This window comes from Schistocerca gregaria, chromosome X (genome assembly GCF_023897955.1).
Source record: "Schistocerca gregaria isolate iqSchGreg1 chromosome X, iqSchGreg1.2, whole genome shotgun sequence".
NCBI lineage: Eukaryota > Metazoa > Arthropoda > Insecta > Orthoptera > Acrididae > Schistocerca > Schistocerca gregaria.
This window is the reverse complement of record NC_064931.1, coordinates 373,625,854-373,649,886: the sequence shown is the minus strand read 5'-3', so window position 1 is coordinate 373,649,886 and position 24,033 is coordinate 373,625,854. Positions and strand designations below refer to the sequence as shown.

Below are 24,033 nucleotides of genomic sequence, written 5' to 3'. Positions count from 1 at the left end.
TTTTAAGATAAAAAGGACTTTTAACTATCATACGCAAAAGGGGCATCATGGCTGACCAGCTGAATACCTGTATTATACGAAGTTCATTTATTAGTGATGAATAAGAGACTCCTTTTCTATACAATCTTATTACAAGTACCATTTTATTTGTTTTAAAGTACTTATTAACTGGATAATATGTTACAGCATTGGCATAGGTAATAACCATGACCACTTGTGGTAGTTCATTATCTCTGCCTGTCATAAAAGTTGACTTTTCCGAACAAATGTACTTTCTGAAACAATAAACATATCTGTCATTGTTGACTTGAATAATGATTCACGTATTGTTACTATGGCCTAATGTGCTTACACAAAGTAGGAAGTGCATTAAAATCTTAAAGTACAGTTATATGTTATTGTGGCATTAGTGATATACCATGTAAGAAGTGAATAGTACATTCTAACCTGAATATTCTACATTTATTTACTTCTGACAATTTTATATTAGTATTTGTCATTAAACTTCTCTTTAATAACAGGTAAACGTTAATATTATGATCAAAATTTACAAATTACAAGCAGTAATTCATGGAACTGTGTGTACAATGGCGTATCAAAAATTCATGGTTATTATTTCACATCATTTGATTCATTGTTAAAGATGTTTTCTCTTCAGTCCCACAACTACCCTTATTCCAACAAATGCACTTATTCCAAATACTATCATTATTTAAAACAATCAAAGTGTGAAAATTGGTTTTTCCTATTGAGAAGTGACATGTACAAGGTGATTCAGCAAAGCTGTTCACTTGGAAAATTTAGGGTATGATTTAAGGTATCACAATTATGTTACAACTCTGATGAATTTCAGGAACTCCTCGTTAAACGACATACAGTCTCTTGATGTTGCCCTATATGAGAAAGGTATTAGTATCTATGTTGTTTGTACAAATGGAACTATAGTAAATATTTGTTGCTAGTATCACAGACCTCAAAATGGAAAATTCATCCAAGTTTCACTCTGTGGAACCTTTAACTCGTTTAGGATTTCTCTGTACTGAATATCAGACTGATTGCTATCTTATGCTAAAATTCATGATTCCACATCCAAATAAGGAAATATGATACTATGCATACTGAGGAAGGGACAGTGTTGCACCATTATGAAACAGGTATAAAAGGGTACCAAGAAGATGTGGCTTTTTATTCTGCCTGTTTATTTCACATTATCAAGCACTGGTTACATTCTGCATGGCAGACTCTTTTTTACACATTTAGATAATTAAATATCTTTGGTGACTTTAATTATATGGGCATTGGACCATTATCTAAGGCATGTTCTGAGTGTAAAGCTTGATCTCCTAAAGCTAATGACATCTTCGGAAGCTATAAAGATATGGCTATAGATTTTTTAACTCAAACATGTTGAACAAGCTGAAATATTTAAACATAGCCTGCAATGGATTCACTCAACCACTGCTACAGATCACGGACTTGCATTAGTGTGTTTTATAGAGCTTGTACTGTGGAAAAATCGGTGCTGTTTGCTTTATTTAGCACTAAGGTCTACAATTACTTTTCTGTTTAAGCTGTTTTTCTGTTTGGAGTTTCTATTGCTTCTCTTTACATCCTAGCACAGTAATGACTGGAACTCAAGACCTACAGTACCAGGAATTGAATTTGGTGATTTCCTAATCTCAGTGCATCGTCTGTTGCTGGTGATTTAACAGTGTTACCATGACAATAAAACATCTCATGTTCTTTAAGCTAGGCACTGGTGCTTATCTTCACATGTGCAAGAACTTTTGCACACTTCTGCCATGACACGCAGTGATCATGGGTTCTTCATAGTATTCAAATATCCATGTCCTTTTCTTGTCAGTTTAATCACAGTGTCAATACCATGTCTTCGTAGCAGTAGGGTGATGTAATCTGTGCTTTATTTATGAATGGAAATAAAACTTTCCCTTTAGCGTTCTCTCTCTCTCTCTCTCTCTCTCTCTTCCTACAGATTGTTTGCCCCTAAGTTCCGGTAAGATTTTCTAAGTACTTGCATATCCAACAATGAAATTTGATGTTCTTATTCTATTTCTATTGTGAACTTTACAACAGAATTAATATTACTCAGGAAATTCAGAAATTTCAAGAGTTAGTTTGCTCTGCAATAACATATATTGAAGATGTCACCAACATACTAAAACCAAGAAGTAGATTTCTTCTTGTCCATCTGAAGGGTTGCTTCTTCTAATTTTTCCATACACTAAAAATGCACTGAATGGGACCGCATGGCCACAATATCAGTTTGCTCCTATAATTTGTCACACTGAAAGTAAGGTGATGCAAGACAATGTTTAAAGGGATTTGTCATATTCTTCATAAAAATATGTTCCATCTGCAACTTCACCTCAATCAACTATACAACATCAAAACTGGCCAAGCTACCTCTTGGACTCAATGAGAGAAACTTTATTTTTTCAATAAAGCAATCAGAATATTTAATATACATGACACTTTTTCATATAAATGGCTGTAGGTGAGTTGCCATGTGTTTTGCAATTCCACTGGGTGGGCAATCAATACTGCTAACAATCATATGGAATGCCTGGTTTTTCCAATTTTGGTAAACCACTGTCAAGGTGGCAACATTTCTGATGTGATGAGACACTTCTGGTCAATGGAAGAAATTGGAGATCCTTTAATTTATTTGTCAACTACCCTTAGTACAAAACTGGTGGTATCTGAACTAAGCTTTCTAAATCTCCTTGGTTCTAATATGTTCCACATTTTGTTTCTGAAGTCTTCTTCCCTCAATATTATAGTATCATTGCCCTGATGAGCTGGATGAATAAGCATGACTTTATCAGACTTCAAATCTCAGAGATTATCCTCACCTTTTATTAAGTCACATTTACAAGGTTTGCTCCTAAACAACATACTGTCGGATTCCCAGTACATTTCATCTTCAGTTGGTTTAGGTAAATGACTGATTCCAGCTTGAGTGTTAGGAAGAATATCGTCTGCTCGTATTCTGGACAGAGCAACCACATGGGTGAGTATGGCTATTTCATTCTTAGAAATTCATGGACAGATACCTTCACAAAAAATACCATGAGCATCCCAAGCAGGAAATGGGCTCGCTACTCACAGGTACCTAGGAAGCTGTTGCCCAACTCTTTCTATGGGTGCTGAATATAATTTGAAGACATTGCCAGTTGGTGTATACATCCACCCAATTTGACTCCAATTGATTTTTTCTCTCGGATATGACCACAGTTGAAAATCAGTACACAAGTTGCAAAGACCTAAGAACATCTATAACATGGCACTGTTTCAGTATACACAATGACATTTAAGGAATGTCTTCAGCCTGTGCAAATGTCCCTACATTAGAGTCTGTAAATATGTATTGGAGTTGGTGGTGGGCACTGCAAACACTTGATGACAGGAATGGAAATGTTTCTTACCACTTTCTCAGTTAAATCCTTTTTATTGTTAGTGATGTAATTTTACATTGTAACTGTGTAGAGCAAAAAGAATGTTTCTTACCACTTTCTCAGTTAAATCCTTTTTATTGTTAGTGATGTAATTTTACATTGTAACTGTCTAGAGCAAAAAGATCACTTAATGATCTTTATAGCTCAATTTCCTGTTTCTCAGATCTATTCTGCTTGTGAAATTCACCATTCTTCCAAGGCTTTGGTAGGAACAATACCAGAACTGATACCATACTTCACTGGTGAACTTTCCCAACAGGCTACATCCTTTGTATTCCACAGTTTTAATTTAAATTCTTATCAACTATTTCAAATCAATAACTAGTCCTCCAGTTGCACGAAAATGAACTGTCCCACTAGCCAAATGTGGCTGTTTAGAAACATAATACAAACTTCCACTATAGAGAGCAATTGGCTTGATATGTATGGTTTTGGATAGGGTCTGCCTTTAGCAAAACACATTTTTGTTTTTTAACCCAAACATGTTTCACTGCAGCTGCAGCATCTTCAGTGGGCTTTCATTTTTCATCTGTTAAAGATAAAGAGTGTTCTTTGCTGTTTGTGTACATGTAGCTATTGGTTTTTAGATCGTAATGACAGATAATTAAAAAAACACATAAATTACGAATTCATACCTTTTTACCACATGGTGAGGTTTTTCTAATGTGTTGTGTTTCTACAGTGACCATTTTTTTTTTGCACAGTTTGTCATCTGAAACCACTTATACCTTAGAGTAGACAAATTGTTTAAGTCAAAATTATGATTTGAAAACTTGTTATTTATATGTCTGTAATTAATTAATTCTATGTGAAACAGTTACAGTGACAGTGACAGTGACAGTGACAACTCAGTATTCACTGTTCAACAGTTATGAAGATGATTAAAAGGAAAATGTAAGTAAAACATTATGTAAATAGACACACACATAGAATTAAATAATTTCAGACATAGAAATAACAAGTTTTCAAATTGTAATTTTGGCTTAAACAAGTTGTCTACTTTAAGGTATAAGTGGTTGCAGATGACAAACTGTGCAAAAAAACGGTCACAGTAGTAACACAACACATTAGAAAAACCACATCATGTGGTAAAAAGGTATGAATTTGTAATGTTTGTGTTTTTTTTTCAAATATCTGTAATTACTATGTAAAAACTAATAGCTACATGTACACAAACAGCAAAGAACACTCTTTATCTTTAACAGATGGAAAATGAAAAACCACTGCAACTACAGTGAAACATGTTTGGGTTGAAAAACAAAAATGTGTTTTGGTAAAGGTGGACCCTATCCAAAACATACATATTGCTAAAGCAAACACGGAAGAAAAGAGCTTCAAGCCCAAGATGATTCATTGGCCTGATGTTAGAAAATACATACATCTTGAGTTCTAAATGTTGCAATTTCTCCACAATTACTGATCAGATTTCTTAGAGCAAAACATGGTTGAATTCGTCTCTTTGAATTCTACAACACAAGCTGCAGAAATTACTACAGTTCCATTTAGATAAGTGAAATTGGCACCATTGTCTTAAAACAATTCTGACAGACAGAACTAGGTAGACAGCATCACCCTGTATATTGTAAAAAGTATACCTCTTTACTGACCACTTGAAACCATGAAGTCATTTCAGTTTAGTTGAATTATTTATGTGTTCACTCACAGTGCCAGCCAGTATTACATTGATAGTGCTCCAAAAAGCTAAACACGGATGCCATTGCATAGGTTTCCAGCATTGCATGATGGAGGTGGCCATTGCTTACCCCTTCCCCTGTCCTTGTGGTAATCTGAGTGCAGGGCAGAGCTAATTTCTCCACTCCCCATATCAAACACAATATCACGATTCACAGTTGCTGCAAAATCCACTAGCCAAACTAAGTCTCCATATGTTTCTTTGGGTACACTATTGTTTCAGTACATCTGTATTCATAACTTACAATGTTTATAACTGACCAAACAATAAGGTTCCTAGAGGTACAATCACACTCATTTATTTATTCAACTATCACTCAACATGTAGCTACGGTACAACATTTTTTCGCCCACAAGTTAAATGACACTCCATGCCTGTGTGTCTTCAAATCCAATGCTTTAAGGTAATAACATGTAAAATATCAATGCAGCTTCTTCTTTATTTCAAAATATACATAATGTATCATTCTTGAAAGCTATGGAATCCATGCAGATCATAAAAATGGATGTACATGTATGTATGTATGTATGTTCCACATTTCCTCCTAAACCACAGGATCAATTTCCACCATCGTACACATATCATTTACTGTCTCAAAAGAGTCACTGTGAGTGTAAGAACCATGTACCTATCAAGCACAAAAGGGTGGGGGTGAAAAAGCAGCTTAGCTCATGATGTGAGAATACCCTACAGTTATTTATCCAGTATTTGAGAATGAGAGCACTCGGAAACTTGCAACAGACGTTACACATAATTTCAAACCTTTACAAAACATTTTCTCACTGCCCCATGTAGAATCATAAAAGGAGAAAAGTTAGTAGCTTACTACATTTTCACTGCTCATGCAGTAAAATTGCCACATGAAGCATGACATTTTAATTTATTACTCCTTTACTACTGACTGCATTTGTGAACATTGTGCAGACAGTATTCACAAATATCACTGAATGTACAAGAAAAATGACATCATTCTGAGACACTTAGTTAAGGATATCGATGTCATAAACACTGAATATGTGAAAAACAACTGCATCATGCAAGACATTTAAATTTATTGCTTCATTGCTACTAACTCTACTCGCAACACTTTTTGTAGATGGTATTGAAATCTGTTGCTGAATGTAACTACAAAAATATATCACTGTACAACACACAGTTCAGGAGATAAGGTGTTAAAACACTGAGACCACAGAAAAAACTGCCGTATCATGTCTGATGGTCTAATTTAGTACTTCTTTACTGTTAACTCAGTTCTTGAAGCATTTCACAGACAGTATCCATATATGTCAGAGAATGTACCTAGGCAAATACGTCATTTTACAATGAACAGTTCAGAAGTTACGACGTCAGAAACACTGAGATGCTTGAGAGACTGCTGCATCATGCATATTTTTTTAATTTATTACTTCAATTCACAACACATTTTGCAGACAGTAGGCACATATATCACTCGATGTACTTGCAAAATTATATGACTATACAGCACATGGTTCAGGAGATATGAGTCATAAACATTATGGTGCGTGGAAATAAAACTGCAAGGTGAAATTTGTTACACATACAGATGAAATACATGTACAAACATGCATTAAATATGGGTAAATATACTGGATGTGTGTATGCAATCAAAGCCATGGACAAAAAGCTCATCCAAAACACATGGATGATTTAAATCAAATTTGGTACACATATTAGTTACCATCCGGAAAGAAATACTGTACAGGTCAGAGCCACCATCCTCCTATTGGGGTGAGTGTGATAATGTAGAGAGAGAAGGGAGGATAAGAAGATGGACAGACAGTGGAGGAGAAAGAGGGGAGAGGCACAGATAAGAGGAGATGGACGGACACAGGGGGGAGGACGAGATGGCCTAATAGATGACTGGAATAAATAAATACATGGGAAAATTTCATGTTTCTTGGGCATGAAAAATGTGAATACTTACATGCTTTTTCCTTTCGTATATAACTTGCACCTCGTCTGAATCTCCTTCAGTAGCACTATTGCGGATATCATCAGGTGTTGGGTTACGGGGGTGCTGAAAGAATAAAACAAAGTTATGGACCAAAAATTTAAAAAGCATGATGAATTGCAGACTGATTCCTCAAAAGTCCTTTGATGGTCATATGGAATGTAAGTGAGTGCACAGAGGAGACGGAGAAGGCATTATGCACATGTTTGAATGGGCAGGAGTGTCCATAGTACAAGTATATAATGCGGTGTTGAATTCCTGATCAACTATTACTGTTCAAAAAGAGGAAGTAAAATACAGAACCAAAAGAGTCTGCCAAAAGTCTAATTACTGTCATGACATCTACTTCAGGATTATAAATGTGCAGATTAACCAATAAATATTTTATATCAACTGAAGCATCAAGTTGTTGGGTTATGTGGTAGTACTTGAATACAAACTAAATTAATATATGATCAGTCACTAGACTTTTTACTCTTTTAAGATAGTTGCAACTCTATTTGCACCTAAGGATCATGTTTGTTCCAACATTAATAATTTGAATAATGATCAAAATTAATAATTTTCTCATTTTTCTGTGACACTTAACGTGCTTACATGAGGTAAGAAGTAATCGACAGCAGCAAATACAGAATGACCTCAATCTCAAAAGTCTATATGGTTTTAACATCAAACTGATTGAACACTTTTGATGCTTTACCCTACAACAATGTAATAATTATGTTTTTACATAATCAAAATATCCACGGCTGTACTGCCAGTCTATAGTGTCCAAGGGGCACAATATTTCGGTGATCAAACATGTCGCCATCATCAGCTGAACTGACGGACTGAGCTCCTGTGAACGCGCCGGCACGGAGATCCGTACGCTATGGCTGCTCAGGGGGAACTGGGTTCGGTTGTGGCGGCGGCCGATTTAAATACCCTCCGCCCACGGCGCGCTTCCTCCGCCGTCCGCGCCCCGCGCCACGGTAGCGCGGTGGAACAGATTGCGACGGCGTCTGAGATGACGTCGGTGTGATGGCTCTGTCCACCGTGGTCGTCACAACTATGCATTTGCTCGATTTACTCTTGATTAACCCAATCGCTGGTTCCCAAGCCTTGCTAAGATTATAGCCACAGTCACGGTTTATGAGGTCGTCATTGGTGCGAATTTCGATGGCTTCTCCAACAACGCTGTCCCAGTATCTAGACGTCTGTACCAGAATCCTCGTGCGGTCATACTCCATAGCGTGATTTTCCGACAAACAATGTTCAGCGACCGCCGACTTGCTCGGATACATCAGTCGAGTGTGCCTCTGGTGTTCACGGCATCGATCCTCGATGGTACGCATCGTCTGACCAATATACGACTTGCCACATTGACACGGAATCTGGTACACGCCGGCCTTCCTCAGACCGAGGTCATCTTTGGCGCTCCCAACCAGTGCACGAGTTTTATTCGGAGGACAAAACACAGTTCCGACCCGGTGTTTCTTCAGAATGCGGGCGATTTTCCCCGAGAGTGCGCCTGTGTATGGAATAAATGCAGTGCCTACCTCCTCCCTCGTGACTTCATCCATCTCAACAGGTTGTGAGGCAGTGGTTGGGCGGAGAGTACGTTGGATCTGCCACTCTGAGTACCCATTTTTTCGAAATACAGTTCTCAGATCTTGCAATTCCTGGGGTAGACTCTCTGTGTCAGAGATAGTGCGCGCCCTATGTACAAGAGTTTTAAGTACCCCATTCCTCTGTGAAGGGTGGTGGCAGCTGTCTGCGCGCAAATACAGATCAGTGTGTGTTGTCTTTCGATACACCCCATGACCTAGGGTGCCGTCAGCCCTTCTCTTGACCAAGACGTCAAGGAAAGGTAATTTACCCTCCGTTTCAGTCTCCATAGTGAATTTGATGTTGGGGTGTATGGAGTTTAGATGTGTAAGGAAGTCAAGGAGTTTATCCATACCATGTGGCCAGATGACGAACGTGTCGTCCACGTAACGGAAAAAGCAAGTAGGTTTCCATTCGGATGACGACAGGGCTTCCTCCTCGAAGTTCTCCATGTACAAAATCCAAATACCTGACGGGAATATTAAGTCCTTCTGTGGGTAAATGCCCTCATCACATCCGTAATTCCGTGGATTTTGTTAAACGCCTAGATAGCTTCAGGTTGGATGAGTCAGATATCATGGTGAGTTTTGACGTCGTTTCCTTGTTTACGAGGGTACCCCTGCGAGAGTCGCTAGAGTTGATTGGTCAGAGGTTTGACGAGAATGCCACTGAACTTTTTAGGCATGTCCTGACTTCCACGTATTTTCTTTTTAATGGAGAATACTACGAACAAACGGAAGGAGTCGCCATGGGTAGCCCACTCTCACCGGTGGTAGCGAATTTGTACATGGAGAACTTCGAGGAGGAAGCCCTGTCGTCATCCGAATGGAAACCTACTTGCTTTTTCCGTTACGTGGACGACACGTTCGTCATCTGGCCACATGGTATGGATAAACTCCTTGACTTCCTTACACATCTAAACTCCATACACCCCAACATCAAATTCACTATGGAGACTGAAACGGAGGGTAAATTACCTTTCCTTGACGTCTTGGTCAAGAGAAGGGCTGACGGCACCCTAGGTCATGGGGTGTATCGAAAGACAACACACACTGATCTGTATTTGCGCGCAGACAGCTGCCACCACCCTTCACAGAGGAATGGGGTACTTAAAACTCTTGTACATAGGGCGCGCACTATCTCTGACACAGTGAGTCTACCCCAGGAATTGCAACATCTGAGAACTGTATTTCGAAAAAATGGGTACTCAGAGTGGCAGATCCAACGTACTCTCCGCCCAACCACTGCCTCACAACCTGTTGAGATGGATGAAGTCACGAGGGAGGAGGTAGGCACTGCATTTATTCCATACACAGGCGCACTCTCGGGGAAAATCGCCCGCATTCTGAAGAAACACCGGGTCGGAACTGTGTTTTGTCCTCCGAATAAAACTCGTGCACTGGTTGGGAGCGCCAAAGATGACCTCGGTCTGAGGAAGGCCGGCGTGTACCAGATTCCGTGTCAATGTGGCAAGTCGTATATTGGTCAGACGATGCGTACCATCGAGGATCGATGCCGTGAACACCAGAGGCACACTCGACTGATGTATCCGAGCAAGTCGGCGGTCGCTGAACATTGTTTGTCGGAAAATCACGCTATGGAGTATGACCGCACGAGGATTCTGGTACAGACGTTGAGATACTGGGACAGTGTTGTTGGAGAGGCCATCGAAATTCGCACCAATGACGACCTCATAAACCGTGACTGTGGCTATAATCTTAGCAAGGCTTGGGAACCAGCGATTGGGTTAATCAAGAGTAAATCGAGCAAACGCATAGTTGTGACGACCACGGCGGACAGAGCCATCACACCGACGTCATCTCAGACGCCGTCGCAATCTGTTCCACTGTGCTACCGTGACGTGAGGCGCGGACGGCGGAGGGAGCGCGCCGCGGGCGGAGGGTATTTAAATCGGCCGCCGCCACAACCGAACCCAGTTCCCCCTGAGCAGCCATAGCGTACGGATCTCCGTGCCGGCGCGTTCACAGGAGCTCAGTCCGTCAGTTCACCTGATGATGGCGACATGTTTGATCGCCGAAATATTGTGCCCGTTGGACACTATAGACCGGCAGTACACCCGTGGATATTTTGATTATCAAATACGCCGGGAGAAACTCAAGAATCACATGTTTTTACATGCTCATAATGTAACTCTGCTGTGTTTAGGAAGCTACTAACTTTTACTCAGTACAGAATATTGTGAAGTTGGAAGCTCTGTGATAACTATTACACAATGTTGTCAGACTAGGAGTCTGCCAGTACATATTTTCTACAGAAAGGCTGGTGACATAATACTCAGTGAGGAAATGTGTCAGGAATCTGATAACTATGTAATAAAGACCATTCATAAACTTTTACTATTAGTAACACAGTGTCTACATTTTATTCACATGAATAAATATTCAGCTACCCAGGAAAAATAATTTTTTACCTGACGTGAAAATTACTTTGTTACTTTTATTTTGAGTAATGACAGAAAGACATATAAATCTAAATGTCAACAACTGTAGAATGAGAGTGAAACATCTGACAAGCAATCAGCATCTTATTCTCATTGTAATATGTTCATCTGACACACACTTACCGCAACTTTTATGTCCACACTAAAATGACTTGCCTCCTCTGAGTGAACTGCACTTTTTTGATATTTTACAACAGGACATGTGGACTTCTGAAACAAAACCCATGTAGTTTTTTCATAATTACACCATATGACAGGTGAAAGCAAATCACTAGAAGCTACTTTTCATAATTGTCAAGGGAGAATTTTCTTGGTTTTTGAGGCATAGGAAATGGAGTGCATCCTGCTATTCATACATACACTTCTACACAAAAAATATTGTTTCCTATAATGAGGTTGTCCTCAAGCATCTCATACTGTATGTTTTTAGGTCAAAACAAGTATAGGCTGTGGTAATGTTAGTTTTCTCTAATCCTTACACTATTTACACTTTGTTTTGGAGACTGTTATGAAATTTACATTACTGTGAACCAGTGAGCATGCACCAATATCACAAACCAAACTGCTGATTACCTATTATTTTTGCATCACATTCACCATGTTATACAATGCTGTATTTGCCTACCCAGAAATTAGGATAGATCATTGTCTTATTCAACAGTATACTATGAAATACTGCCTTGAATTGTAGTGCAATAATCTGTAATGCTTCCATAAGTTGTGTAGGACATGATACCCATATCTAACACCACAAAATTATGCAGAAAGACCTAAGATGTGACTATAAGAAGTACTTAGAAACACAATAAAAAAACTTACACATAATAACAATACAATACTTGATACAGAACATTATCATTTTGTCTGATACCAGCTCTTCTTCAAAACATCAAATCAAAAATCTAGTGCTTAGACAATGAATGTTTATAGTGTTCCAGAAAATGTTGAGCACATGTTTCCTACATGCATTTTTCATTTTGTAGCAGAGTGTAAACTGTGTTACAAAGTGTCTTGATGAAGGTAATAGAAGAATGACTTTTGGGTCTGGCTGGGTCAGAAAAAGGCATACGGTTTCAAGTGCTGGTAAAGCTTATGTTTTTAATCTGTCTTATGTTTTTAATCTGTCAATACATTTCATGAGTCCATACTCATGCACGGGGAAAAAAAAAAAAAAAAAAAAAAAAAAAAAAAAAAAAAAAAAAAAAAAGTGAGCGCTAGAAAATACTGTGATCATATCTATAAAATTGGCACCAATCAAATACTTGTAGATCATGAAGCAGAAGTGGATAATACGAGTACTTAGAAACTTGGAATTTGACACAACAGAGAAACAAATCATAAAATAATTGCTGTACAACATATGTTAGGTTCCTGTTAGCCACCTGTTTTAAATATATGCTATTATTTCTGATGGTTACCTTCACCAGTCCTCCTCCAATTTCTATTGTAACATTACCACTCTTTGAGAAACATTTCACTAAATCTTTCCCTTTTGTGCCCTCCTTTTACATTCCGTGGCTGTTCTACTGTTTTATTTTCTTTGGCTTATTCTCCAATATGTTTATCCTTTCCTTTTACTTAAAAACTGTCCACTTTTGTCCATTCACAATTTCAGATTCTGATTATCTTTCCCCTACCTTGAACTTACACATTCTGCCCTTTTCCAGTTCTTACCATTCATGTTTTCCAACCTCATTTGTTGCTACCATTTCATCAAAGTTTCCTTCTTGTCTTGTTTCACTGAGTTCTCTTGGATCTAAAATTCATATCTAATTATTAAATAATTTCAATTTCATCATACCTCTTCACTCTTCTAAGAAAGAAAGGAGGTTCTCAATATTACATCCATACAGAACAGCATTGTGAGGGCTGTGCCACTATGCATTTTGATGGTTCACACTATCAACTTCAGGTGGAAAAATGTTTAGTTACGTTGCTAGTGTTAGTGGAAAGACATCTGTGCTCTTGACTAACAGCAGCTATATGACAAATTTGTCTGAGCTCTTCACTAACACCAGCTATGTAACTTTACAGCTGTCCACCTGAAAATGGTGGCGGTGGTAGCCATCAAAATGAAAAAAGAATATTTTATAACCGATATTATTAATATATTCTTTATCTTTTTTCCTACTGGCAATTATTCTTCAAACCAACACGATTATCTCTTTTCAAAGAAACACGATAGTTTAATAGGTAATTACAGCTCTGAATGTTATCCTGCATAAACAATTACAAGGGGCACAACACTTTGTTGTTTTACAAAATTTGTACAAAGTTAGTAATGTTTAATCATATGCACATGTTGCAACACTCCACCATCTCCATTTGCACACTTGTCAATTCATCTGCTAAGGACTGAATTTCTACTTTGGCTGTGATACTATCAGTGATGAAGGCACTTCACCAAACAAATCCAGGTGATTTAAATCTAGAGGCCTTCAATACCAGAGAAATTTCACTTAACCACCTCATTCATTGATAAAACAACACATCTGATGCAGGTAGTTTTAGGTCCTCAAGCTGGTGCCGATGTACTGTCATGTTGTCACCACATGAAAGATTTGACAGTATACAAGAATTTAAAACATGGACCTTAGTCTGTCATTATCTAGAATGGTAGTTTACTACTTAAACCAAAAGATGTTCTCCTGCCAGGACACAATACACCAGTAAAAATATGTTTTACTGAAATCAGTAGGTCACTACCATCACACCCAAGTGGTCCTAGCACTGAAGCAAGAGTCTTGTGAGTTAATGAAGTAGGATAATATGTAGATGGGTAATAACAATATCATTACAGCCCCAAAAGTCAATCTAATGCTCTCATGACAGATTTGAGCTAGAAATTTCAGTTATGAAAACTGTAGCTCTATGGATGCTGCAGTCACAGTCAATGTGGGACCAAATACAACTTACGTAAAATTATAGGAACTATGTTCGCTTATCATTCCCAAGAAAATCAAAAACGAAGATAGTGGTTTAATGCCCTGTAGACGATGAGGCCATTGGACAGAGCGTAAGCCAGGACTGGAAATGAAATTGGCTGTGCCCCCTTCAGAGGAATAATCATTCTAGCCTTAGCCTTCAGCACTTTAGAAATATCACAAGAAACCTAAATCTGGATAACTGGATGGGGATTTCAAGTGCCATCTTCCAGAATATGAATACAGTGTCTTACTACTGTACCATCTCAGTCACATACACTCTGAAGTTTTGCCATTTAAAAATTTCAATGGTTCAAGTTCTCTCACAGATCTAGCTTTGAGGTATTTCATATTTGTCAGTCAAATCAGTCTCTTGTTAACCACACAACCTGTGAATCATATTCATAAATGCTAACATTAAAAAGATCTAAATCATGTACAATAAAAACACAACAGGTATGATTAAAATTTATGCTCACTGTTTTATCACTGCAAACTTTAAAATAAGTATTAGCTGCCCATTTCTCCAAGTTCTTGACAGCCAGCCAAGGCTGATGAGATGTGGCTGCAAAACTGGATTAAAGGTAAAAATAGAGAATTCATCCACACATAAAGAAAACTCAACAGGGCCCTTTACTGTGGGTGAGATAGAATTAGTAGGAACTACACAAAAATAAACACTTTCCTTAAAGGTACCATTCTTCTGGCTATGTATTTAAAACAGCATCAATCAATTTCAAAAGAACCACAGTAAAAACAACACACACTCACAGAATCCACAACTGAGTGAGCTAATACATGATACAGCAAATGCAATACCATTTGCCTTCTCTAGATTAGAGAATACACCTACACGGTGTAGCGTATGTAGAAAATAAGTGTAGAAACACTTCCAGTTGTCTAGGGTTGTTTTGTGTAGAATACATTTATACGGTGTAGCACACCTGTTCAGAATTTATACAGACTGAGTGTTGAACATCCACTAAACATCCTTCCCTACACAACAGCTAGGAGAAGTACTGTAACATCAACTCTGAGAGCTTCAGGAGTCTTCCCTGGTTCAAAAGTCAATCAGGATAGCTTTCTCGATGAGTCAGAATACAGTCCTCCTGTTGCTTGAAAGGTTCCAGAGGATTCAGCTACAACAGCATGTGGCAGTGAACATTGTTAAAACAAGGAACTGCATTCTACACAATATACATTATTACAAAGTATAACGGCTTTCTCTTTTGCACAGTTTCCTGGCAGCATTGAAATTTTGGTCCTGTCTAATACTAGATGTCATAATGTCAAAATACTCTGCACTGTCTGGCTCAAACAGATGCTTACAACTCATTTTTTCTGTGCACCATTTAAATATGCAACAGGAAAGAGGGAAATGTTAGTGGTACATGAACAACACTTCATCACACACTGTAATGTGGCATGTGGATTACAGTTGTAGATATTGATGTTAAAATAGTGGACTGGTGATACAAAACAGCACCCACCTCCGAAAGCAAGACCTAGTAAACTATGATGCACGTGTTTCACTTCCATGCCAAAAGGTCATATAAATACTATACTGTGTTCCTAAAGAAGGAACGTGCTAACAAACTGAACAGGACAGGGGAAGCAGCACAGCACAACATTGTGGAGCCTTCAAAACCTGGAATGGCCAGTGGTATCACGCAGATGTTGGAGTGGTACTGAAAAGTTTCCCCCTCTCCTGGTCTACAAATACCTAAAATCAGACGATTTTCCTCTCTCTACTTCACCAAGGAAACATTTAATCATTCTTATGTTAACCTTAGAATTTAAATAAAGTGTAAGGTGGCAAAGGGTGTTATCACAATAACTAAAAACAATATGTAACAATGGTAAGTCTAGAATAAATACAATATGTGTAAGAGGATAGATTATTGTTGACCACAGGAGGCCGCATGCAGCCAACAGGCATTTAAAATGTGGCAGAAAATGATAAGCTTCACTTTCAGACAAAGTTCATCTTAACATACAACAAAAGCATAATTCCTCGGAGGCTATAAAGACCTTATTAGTCACTTTTCAAACTAAAACAAGCTGATCAGGCTGTAATATTTAAATAGGACAAGGAATGATATGGCTGTGATGTCATTCAACCAATGCCACAGATCATGGAGCTGCACTAGTGTGTGTATGGACCTTGTACTGTAGAAGAGTTGGTGCTGTTTGCTTTAGTTTGGAGTATATCTACATCTACATCTATGTAGGCACTCTGCAAGCCACTGTACAATGCATGGAAGAGGGTACCCTGTACCACTACGAATCATTTCCTTTCCGGTTCCACTCATAAACAGAGCACGCGAGAAGCGAGTGTCTATATGCCTCCATATGAGTTCTAATTTCTTGTACCTTATCTTTGTTGTCCATATGCACAATGTATCGGCCACAGTAGAATCGTTCTGCAGTCAGCTTCAAATGCTGATTCTCTAAATTTTCTCAGTAGTGTTTCTCAACAAGAAGGTTACCTTCCCTCTAGGGATTCTTATTTGAGTTTCTGAAGCATCTCTGTAACACTTGTGTGTTGTTCAATCCTACCGGTAACAAATCTAGCAGCCCGCCTCTGAACTGCTTCGATGTATTCCTTCAATCCAACATGGTACGGACGCCAAATACTCGAGCAGTACTCAAGAATAGGTCACACCAGAGTCCTATATGTGGTCTCCTTTACAGATGAATCACCCTTTCCTAAAATTCTCCCAACAAACCGAAGTCGGCCATTCATCTTTGCTACCACAGTTGTCACATGCTCATTCCATCTCATATCGCTTTGTAACATTATGCCCAGATATTTAAATGACTTGAATGTGTCAAGAGGGATACTAGTAATAATGTATCTGAACATAACAGGTTTGATCTTCCTATTCATCTGCATTAACTTACATTTTTCCACATTTAGGGATACCTGCCATTCATCACAGCAACGTGAAATTTTGTCCAAGTCTTCTTGTATCTTCCTACAGTCACTCAACTTCGACACCTTACTGTACACCATGGCATCATCAGCAGAAAACCACAGATTGCTGCCCACCAGGTCTGCCACATCATTTATGTATATACATATGTATTTGGATAACAACAGCAGTTCTGTCACACTTCCTCGGGGCACTCCTGATGAATACCCTTGTATCTGACAAACACTAGCCATTGAGGAAAACATAATGGGTCCTATTATTTAAGAAGTCTTCGAGCCACTCACATATCTGTGAACGTATTCCATATGCTCATACCTTCGTTAACAGCTTGCAAAGGGACACCACATCAAATGCTTTCCAGAAATCTAGAAATATGGAATCTACCTATTGCCCTTCATCCATAGTTCATAGTATATCATGTGAGAAAAGGGCAAGCTGAGTTTTGCACGAGGGATGTTTTCTGAAACCATGCTGATTTGTGGACATAAGCTTCTCAGTCTCAAAAAAAAATTGTTATATTCAAACTGAGAATATGTTCTAGGATTGTGCAAGGTCTGCACCTTGTCTAATTTTAGTACTAGTACTTTTCTGTTAAAGATGTTTTTGTGTTTGAATTTCTATTGCCTCTCTTTACATTGTAGCATAGTAATGACTGGAACTTGAGAGACCTACAGTACCAGGAATAGAATTTGGTGATTAACAAATAGAATTTGGCGATTCTCTAGTCTCAGTGTATGATCTGCTACTGCTAATTTAACAGTGTTGCCAAGACAACAATTTCTCAGATTTCTTAAGCCAGGCATTGATGCTCCTTTTAAATGTTACCAAGTGTGCTTGACCACATGTACAAGAAATTTTGTACACTCCTGCAGTGGCAAGTGGTGTTCAAATATCCATGCACTTTTCATGTTGGTCTAATCACAATGTCAGTATAGCACTATACTGACGTGATCTGTGCTGTATTTATGAGTGGGAGTGCAACTTCTCCTAGCTCTCTCTCTCTCTCTCTCTCTCTCTCTCTCTCTCTCTCTCTTTCTCACCCACTCACTCCACCCCCTTTTCTTTTTTACAATAGAATCTCCAAAAATTTTAGCATGTGGTATTGATTGTTGTTAATGTGTTTCTTAAATAATTGACCTCCTCCTCCAAGTATTGACACATACAGATTTATTTAGCCCATACCACCTATGTCTTAATTACTTCAGTTTTCCTTTGGGATGGTGATTGGAATTTCTATGAAGTGGACTTTTAGATTGTCTGCCCTTAAGTTCCAAAAGTTTTTCAAAGTACCTGAACACCAAAAAATGAAATCTGGCATTCGTATTCTATTTCTATTGTGAACTTTACATTAGACTTAACACTATTCAGAAAATATAGAAATTCCATGAGTTGTTTCCTCCACAAGATCATATAATGAAAGTGTCATCAACATACCAAAACCAACAACTGGGTTTCTTCTTGGCTATCCAAAGAGGGCTAATTCTTCCAATTTTACCATACAGAAATTTTCAATAAATGCACTGAGTGGATCCTCATGACCATAATATCAATTTTCTCCTATAATTTGTCCTCACACTGAAAGTAAGTTGATGTGAGACAATATGTGAGGAGATTTGTCATATTCTTCATGAAAATACATTCCGTGTGTGACTTTACTTCATTCAGAGCTACCACGGTAAACAGTGATACAACATCAAAAGTGGCCACACTACCACTTAGACTCAATCTGAAGAATTTTAATTTTTTGATAAAGCACATACCAGATATCAAAGGAATTCCTTCAGCCTGACCAGATGCCCCTGCATCAGTGACTGTACATATGTAATTGAGTTGATGGTGGATACTGCAGACACTTGATGATACGAATGGAATTTTATGGAAATGTTTCTTATCACTTTCTCAGTAAATTACTTTTTGCTGTTGATGATGTAAATTTACACCGTAACTGCACAAATCCATTCAACTTGAAAATTTCACCATCCTTTCAAGACTTTGGCAATAACAGTACTTGAACTGATACAATACTTCACTGGTGAAAGCTATGCCCTCTGTCTTCCATCTGGTGCGTCAGCCCATTCACACGTAGCAAAAAATGATTTGTATCAGTTTTAATTTAAACTCTTCTCAACTATTCCAGATTCATAATTTGACTTCCAGTTGCATCAAACTGAACTGTTCCACAAGTCAGATGTGGCAGTTTATGATGATATTACAAACTTCCGCATTCGACAGCAACTGGTTTGATGCTGGAAATACTTACACTTTGAGTTCTAAATATTATAATTTGTCTGCAATTACTTATTGGATTTCTTAGAGTTAAACACTGTAGAATTCATCTCTACGAGATCTATGACATTAGGTGTAAAAATTATTGTAGAACCATTTGTACAAGTGAAACTGGCACCAATGTCTTAAAGAAATTCTGACAGACAGAACTAGGTAGATAGCATCACCCTGTATATTGTAGAAAAGAATATACCTTTACTGACCACCTGAAAAGCATGAAGTCATTTCTGTTTACTTGAATTATTTGTGTGTTCATTCACTCTGCAGGCCAGTATTACATTGATAGTGCTCCAAAAAGCCAAACACAGATGCCACTTCTGAGGTTTCCAACATTGCACGAAGGAAGGGACCATTGATTAGCTCCTCCCTTGTCCATCCTCTGGTGACCCGAGTGCAGGACAGAGCTAATTTCTCCACTCCCCATATCAAGCACAATATTGTAATCCTCAGTCACAGCAAAATCCACTACCTAACCGGATGAACAATGTTCCTCTAGTGACTGACTAGAGCTCCATATTATCTTTGTTGACACTATTACTTCAATCCAACTGTATTCGTGTCCTAAAGTGTTCATAACTAACCAAATCACGAAGTCCCCAGAGATAAATTCACACACATTTATCAACTATCACTCAACATGTAGAAATGGCAATTTTTTTTCCACCCCCAAAAAATTACACTCTATGCCTGTCTTTCATGTCTCTGTGTCTTAAAATTCTATGCCTTAAGGTAATAATATTGTAAGAAATCAGTGAAACCTGTTCTTTATTCCAAAATCTACATAAGTTATCAGTCTTGAAAACTATGAAATTTGTACTACAATTGTTGCAATTTCATGTTACTTATACATTAAAAATGTGAATACTTACATGCTTTTTTCTTTCATATATAACTTCAAGCTCATCTGAATCTTCTTCAGTGCTACCACAGTGGATATCATCAGGTGTTGGGTTACTGGGGTGCTGAAAGAATAAAACATTACATTATACACAAAAAATTAACAAAGTATGACGAGTTGCAGGCTGATTCTTCACAAGTGTTTACTTAGTCGTATGGAACTTAAAGAGCATGCACACAGGAGAGGGAAATGGTGTTATGGTCATGTTTGAATAGGCAAGAGTGCCTAAAATACTAGGACATAATGAATTGTTGAATTCCTGACTAACTATTAAAGTTCAGAAACAGGAAGCAAAATACAGAATCAAGAGAGTCTATCAAAAGCCCAGTTACTGCTGTGACATCAACTTCAGGATTATAAATATGCAGGTTAATTAATAAATATTTTACATCAATTGAAGTATCAACTTGTTGGGTTATGTGGTAGTACTTGAATACAAAATGAATTAATATATGCTGAGTAACCAGACTTTCTACTCTTTTAAGACAGTTACAACTTCTATTGCACTAAAGGATCACGCCTGTTCCTGTATATAATAAATGGTTCAAATGCCTCTGCGCACTATGGGACTTAACATCTAAGGTCATCAGTCCCCTAGACTTAGAACTACTTAAATCTAGCTAACCTAAGGACATCACACGCATACATGCCCGAGGCAGGATTCAAACCAGCAACCGTATAAGTAGCGAGGTTCCGTACTAAAGCGCCTAGAACTGCTCGGCCACAACGGCCGGCTCCTGTATATAATAACCAACATTAACAATGTGAAATATGATCAATATTAATAATATTGTTAATTTTTGCTGGATGTTTTTGTTGTACTAGTCATTTCACATTCAGAAGCATAACTGAATATACTTACGGGAAGTCCGGTTAGCCAATATTTTCTAAAAATTCACAATGGGTCTAGTTTAGTAGTATAACAAATTTTGCCACTTTTCTAAGTACACAAAAAGAATGTAAGTTTAAGCCTGTAAACCAAATATACACAGGGGTGAGGAAAATAATGTTAAAATCATGCTACCTGAAAATTTGGTTTTCCTGACTAATCACTGCAGAAGTCTATTGTGTGTGTCAACGGTTTGTAGTCATTACATTTTTGCACATAATTTAGTATTGTACACTATATTTTAGTCTCTCAAGTGCAAACAGCCTTAACATCAACAAAATGGAGTAGTCAACAGTGGTTGATACACAGCCTAATTCTAGTGTATTCTTCTGCTGCATTTCTTAGAAAACACTGTCACATTAACAAACCAATGGGAAAATTATCAAGCGTTATTATGACAATCAAATTTCAAGGTCAGGCAGAATCAGTTATGAGAAATTGATCTCCTATGAAATGTAACATCAACCAACAAGATAAAATACATGTGAGAGCTATTTCCAAAAGCTCCTTTCCATCTTTCTTACAAAATCTACACACTCTAATGCTGAGCTTCACGGCGTACATGCCTCATAAAGGGGAAGTATGTTCTACAGTAAAACGAAAGGTAAATAGTAAATGTTTTAACACATTGTATATATCAGCTCTTGAACTAACAATACTATGTTCCTACCAATTCAAGGGAGTATCCCGCGCAAGTTAGGGGATTGCAGCTGCATCCTCCTTGAATTTTCTTTTTATCTTTAACAAGGGTACCTTTTGTTGCCTCCATCTGAAAATCATCCTTTACTATCACTTTATCACATGCAAAAGTCAACCAGCATCCTCCTCCTTAGTTTCAATGCTTAAAAGTTTAAGTAGTAATCTGAATTTCAATTACTTGTGACATTCTTGTATTATTTTTTCCAACACACAGTTTAACAATAATGGTGAGAGTTGGCAGCCATTCACCAGGTGAGGTAGTTGGCAGCCCAGTGTCAGGCAAGATGTGTGAGTTTTTGCAATACCATAAAGGTAAATTATTTGGGTTTTAATAAAAGTCAGTTTAGTACATATTACTCATTAAATACACTACCGCTCATTAATCTCAATACATCCAACAAATGACATCTAGATCTCTGCAGATAAGGTCTAAGGAAGAAAAGCAATAGTACAACAGTTGTACACATGTCACAATTTTTGTTCGTGGCCATTGAGATACAACAGATACAATAGTATCCAATAAACAATGTAGTGTACATAAGTGTTATGTACCTATCTGACATGTTTGTTTACCTATTTGCCAACAGACGTCGCATTTGGTGCACCTGTGTTGTTCCCTGCAGTGATGTGATGTCCGCAGTGAACAGCAAGCATTGCTACGATACATAACATGTGGTTCCTGCACGTCAGTTCCTTCCCAACATTGACGTGTGCACATCGCTAGCATGGCTCCACAAGTGGAGATATCCACAGAAAAACATGCTGCAATTGTAGCACTTAGCCAAGCAGGTTTATCTATTCGCCAAATTGTGAAACATTGTAGTGTGTCTATAAGGGGAGGGTAATACACCCTTCACCGCCAAAAGACAACAGATAGCAATAAGGACATACCACAACCAGAACGACCTCATAAAGCAACTAAAAGTGATGATAAATATATCAGAATTAACAATAGGAGAAACAGATTCAAAACAGTGCCACAAATTTGTGCATAATTGGTAGAAATGAACACGGCAACAACATCTGTTGCAACAGTAAGAAGGAGATTGATGGAATCCAGCTTGAAAAGCTGTGTCACAGCAAGAAAAACCCTTCTAAGGCCCATAAATAAACAGAAGAAACTTGAATGGGCTAAAAAACATTGTAATTGGACATCGGAAGAGTGGACAAAGGTGTTATTCACCAATGAATCAAAGTTTGGGAGTTTTGGAACCATAAGGAGAACATTTGTTTGCCAATTTGTATCAAAAAGGGTAGCCAGCAGTGTATTCTACCTACAGTTAAACATGGTGGAGGTTCTAGTGTGGTTTGTGGATGTTTTGCCAGAGATAGAGTTGGCGATAGTGTGAAAATAGAAGGATGTATGGATCAGATGCAGTACCACTGCATACTTCAGTATCATGCAATACGAAGTGGACTGCACTTAATAGGGAAAGGGTTCACCTTACAACAGGATGATGACCCAAAACATCGGTCGGCATACTGTACGAAATACATTGCATTAAAGGAAAAACAGAAAGTACTGAATGATATGGTATGGCTGTCCTAAAGCCCCGATTGTAATCCCATTGAAATGGCCAGGGATGAAGTGGACAGACATGTCAGGAAAGTTGATATATCCAGCAAGGAACATCTCTGGAATATTGTTAAAGATATGTGGAATCATATAGATTCACAATACCTACAAAAACTGATTGACCGCATGCTCTGAGTTTGTGAGGCAGTCATTAAATCCAAAGAAGGATACTTTGATGAAAGTAAAATATAATGACTGAGTTTGTGTAATATATGTGGAAGTTAATATAATTATATTTTGTGAGAAATAACATTCAATTTGTGTTGTAAATCTGAAGTACCACGGTGTATTGAAATTAATGAGTGGTATTGTATGTATATCAGTGTGGGTTTGTAGCTTCGTATTAAAGGCATCAATTTTCTCTCTGTTCTATTCCAGAAAATCTGAAAATATCTTTAGGTTGCAGTCATATTTTGGTTTATGTTTTGGCACAATTAACTTAGAGAATCTCATTTCATTGTTCTTTTTTTTTCTTTCCATCAATTTGAGTAGAGCATAACCAGCCATTACCAAGTTCATATTTCCAGAAATTTGTGAAAATGTTAAGTTGTTTGATTTAGAAACATATGCACTAGTAGAATGAGATTTCCACTCTGCAGAAGAGTGTGCACTGATATGAAACTTCCTGGCAGATTA

The 24,033-nt window shown here is 37.9% G+C and overlaps 1 protein-coding gene across 19 annotated transcripts in view; it reads right to left on the bottom strand.

The window, feature by feature from the left end:
* Positions 1–24,033, bottom strand: part of LOC126299135 (uncharacterized) — a 450,753-nt gene that overhangs the window by 230,550 nt on the left and 196,170 nt on the right. For 18 of the 19 annotated variants that reach the window (XM_049990880.1, XM_049990898.1, XM_049990882.1 and 15 more), the window contains exons 12-14: positions 20,205–20,297; positions 11,313–11,399; positions 7,115–7,207 (exon numbers count right to left, since the gene is read on the bottom strand). In XM_049990880.1, coding sequence (XP_049846837.1) covers positions 7,115–7,207; positions 11,313–11,399; positions 20,205–20,297 — 273 coding nt within the window. The remainder of the gene's footprint in view (positions 1–7,114; positions 7,208–11,312; positions 11,400–20,204; positions 20,298–24,033) is intronic. The other variant, XM_049990881.1, reaches the window with a different exon arrangement.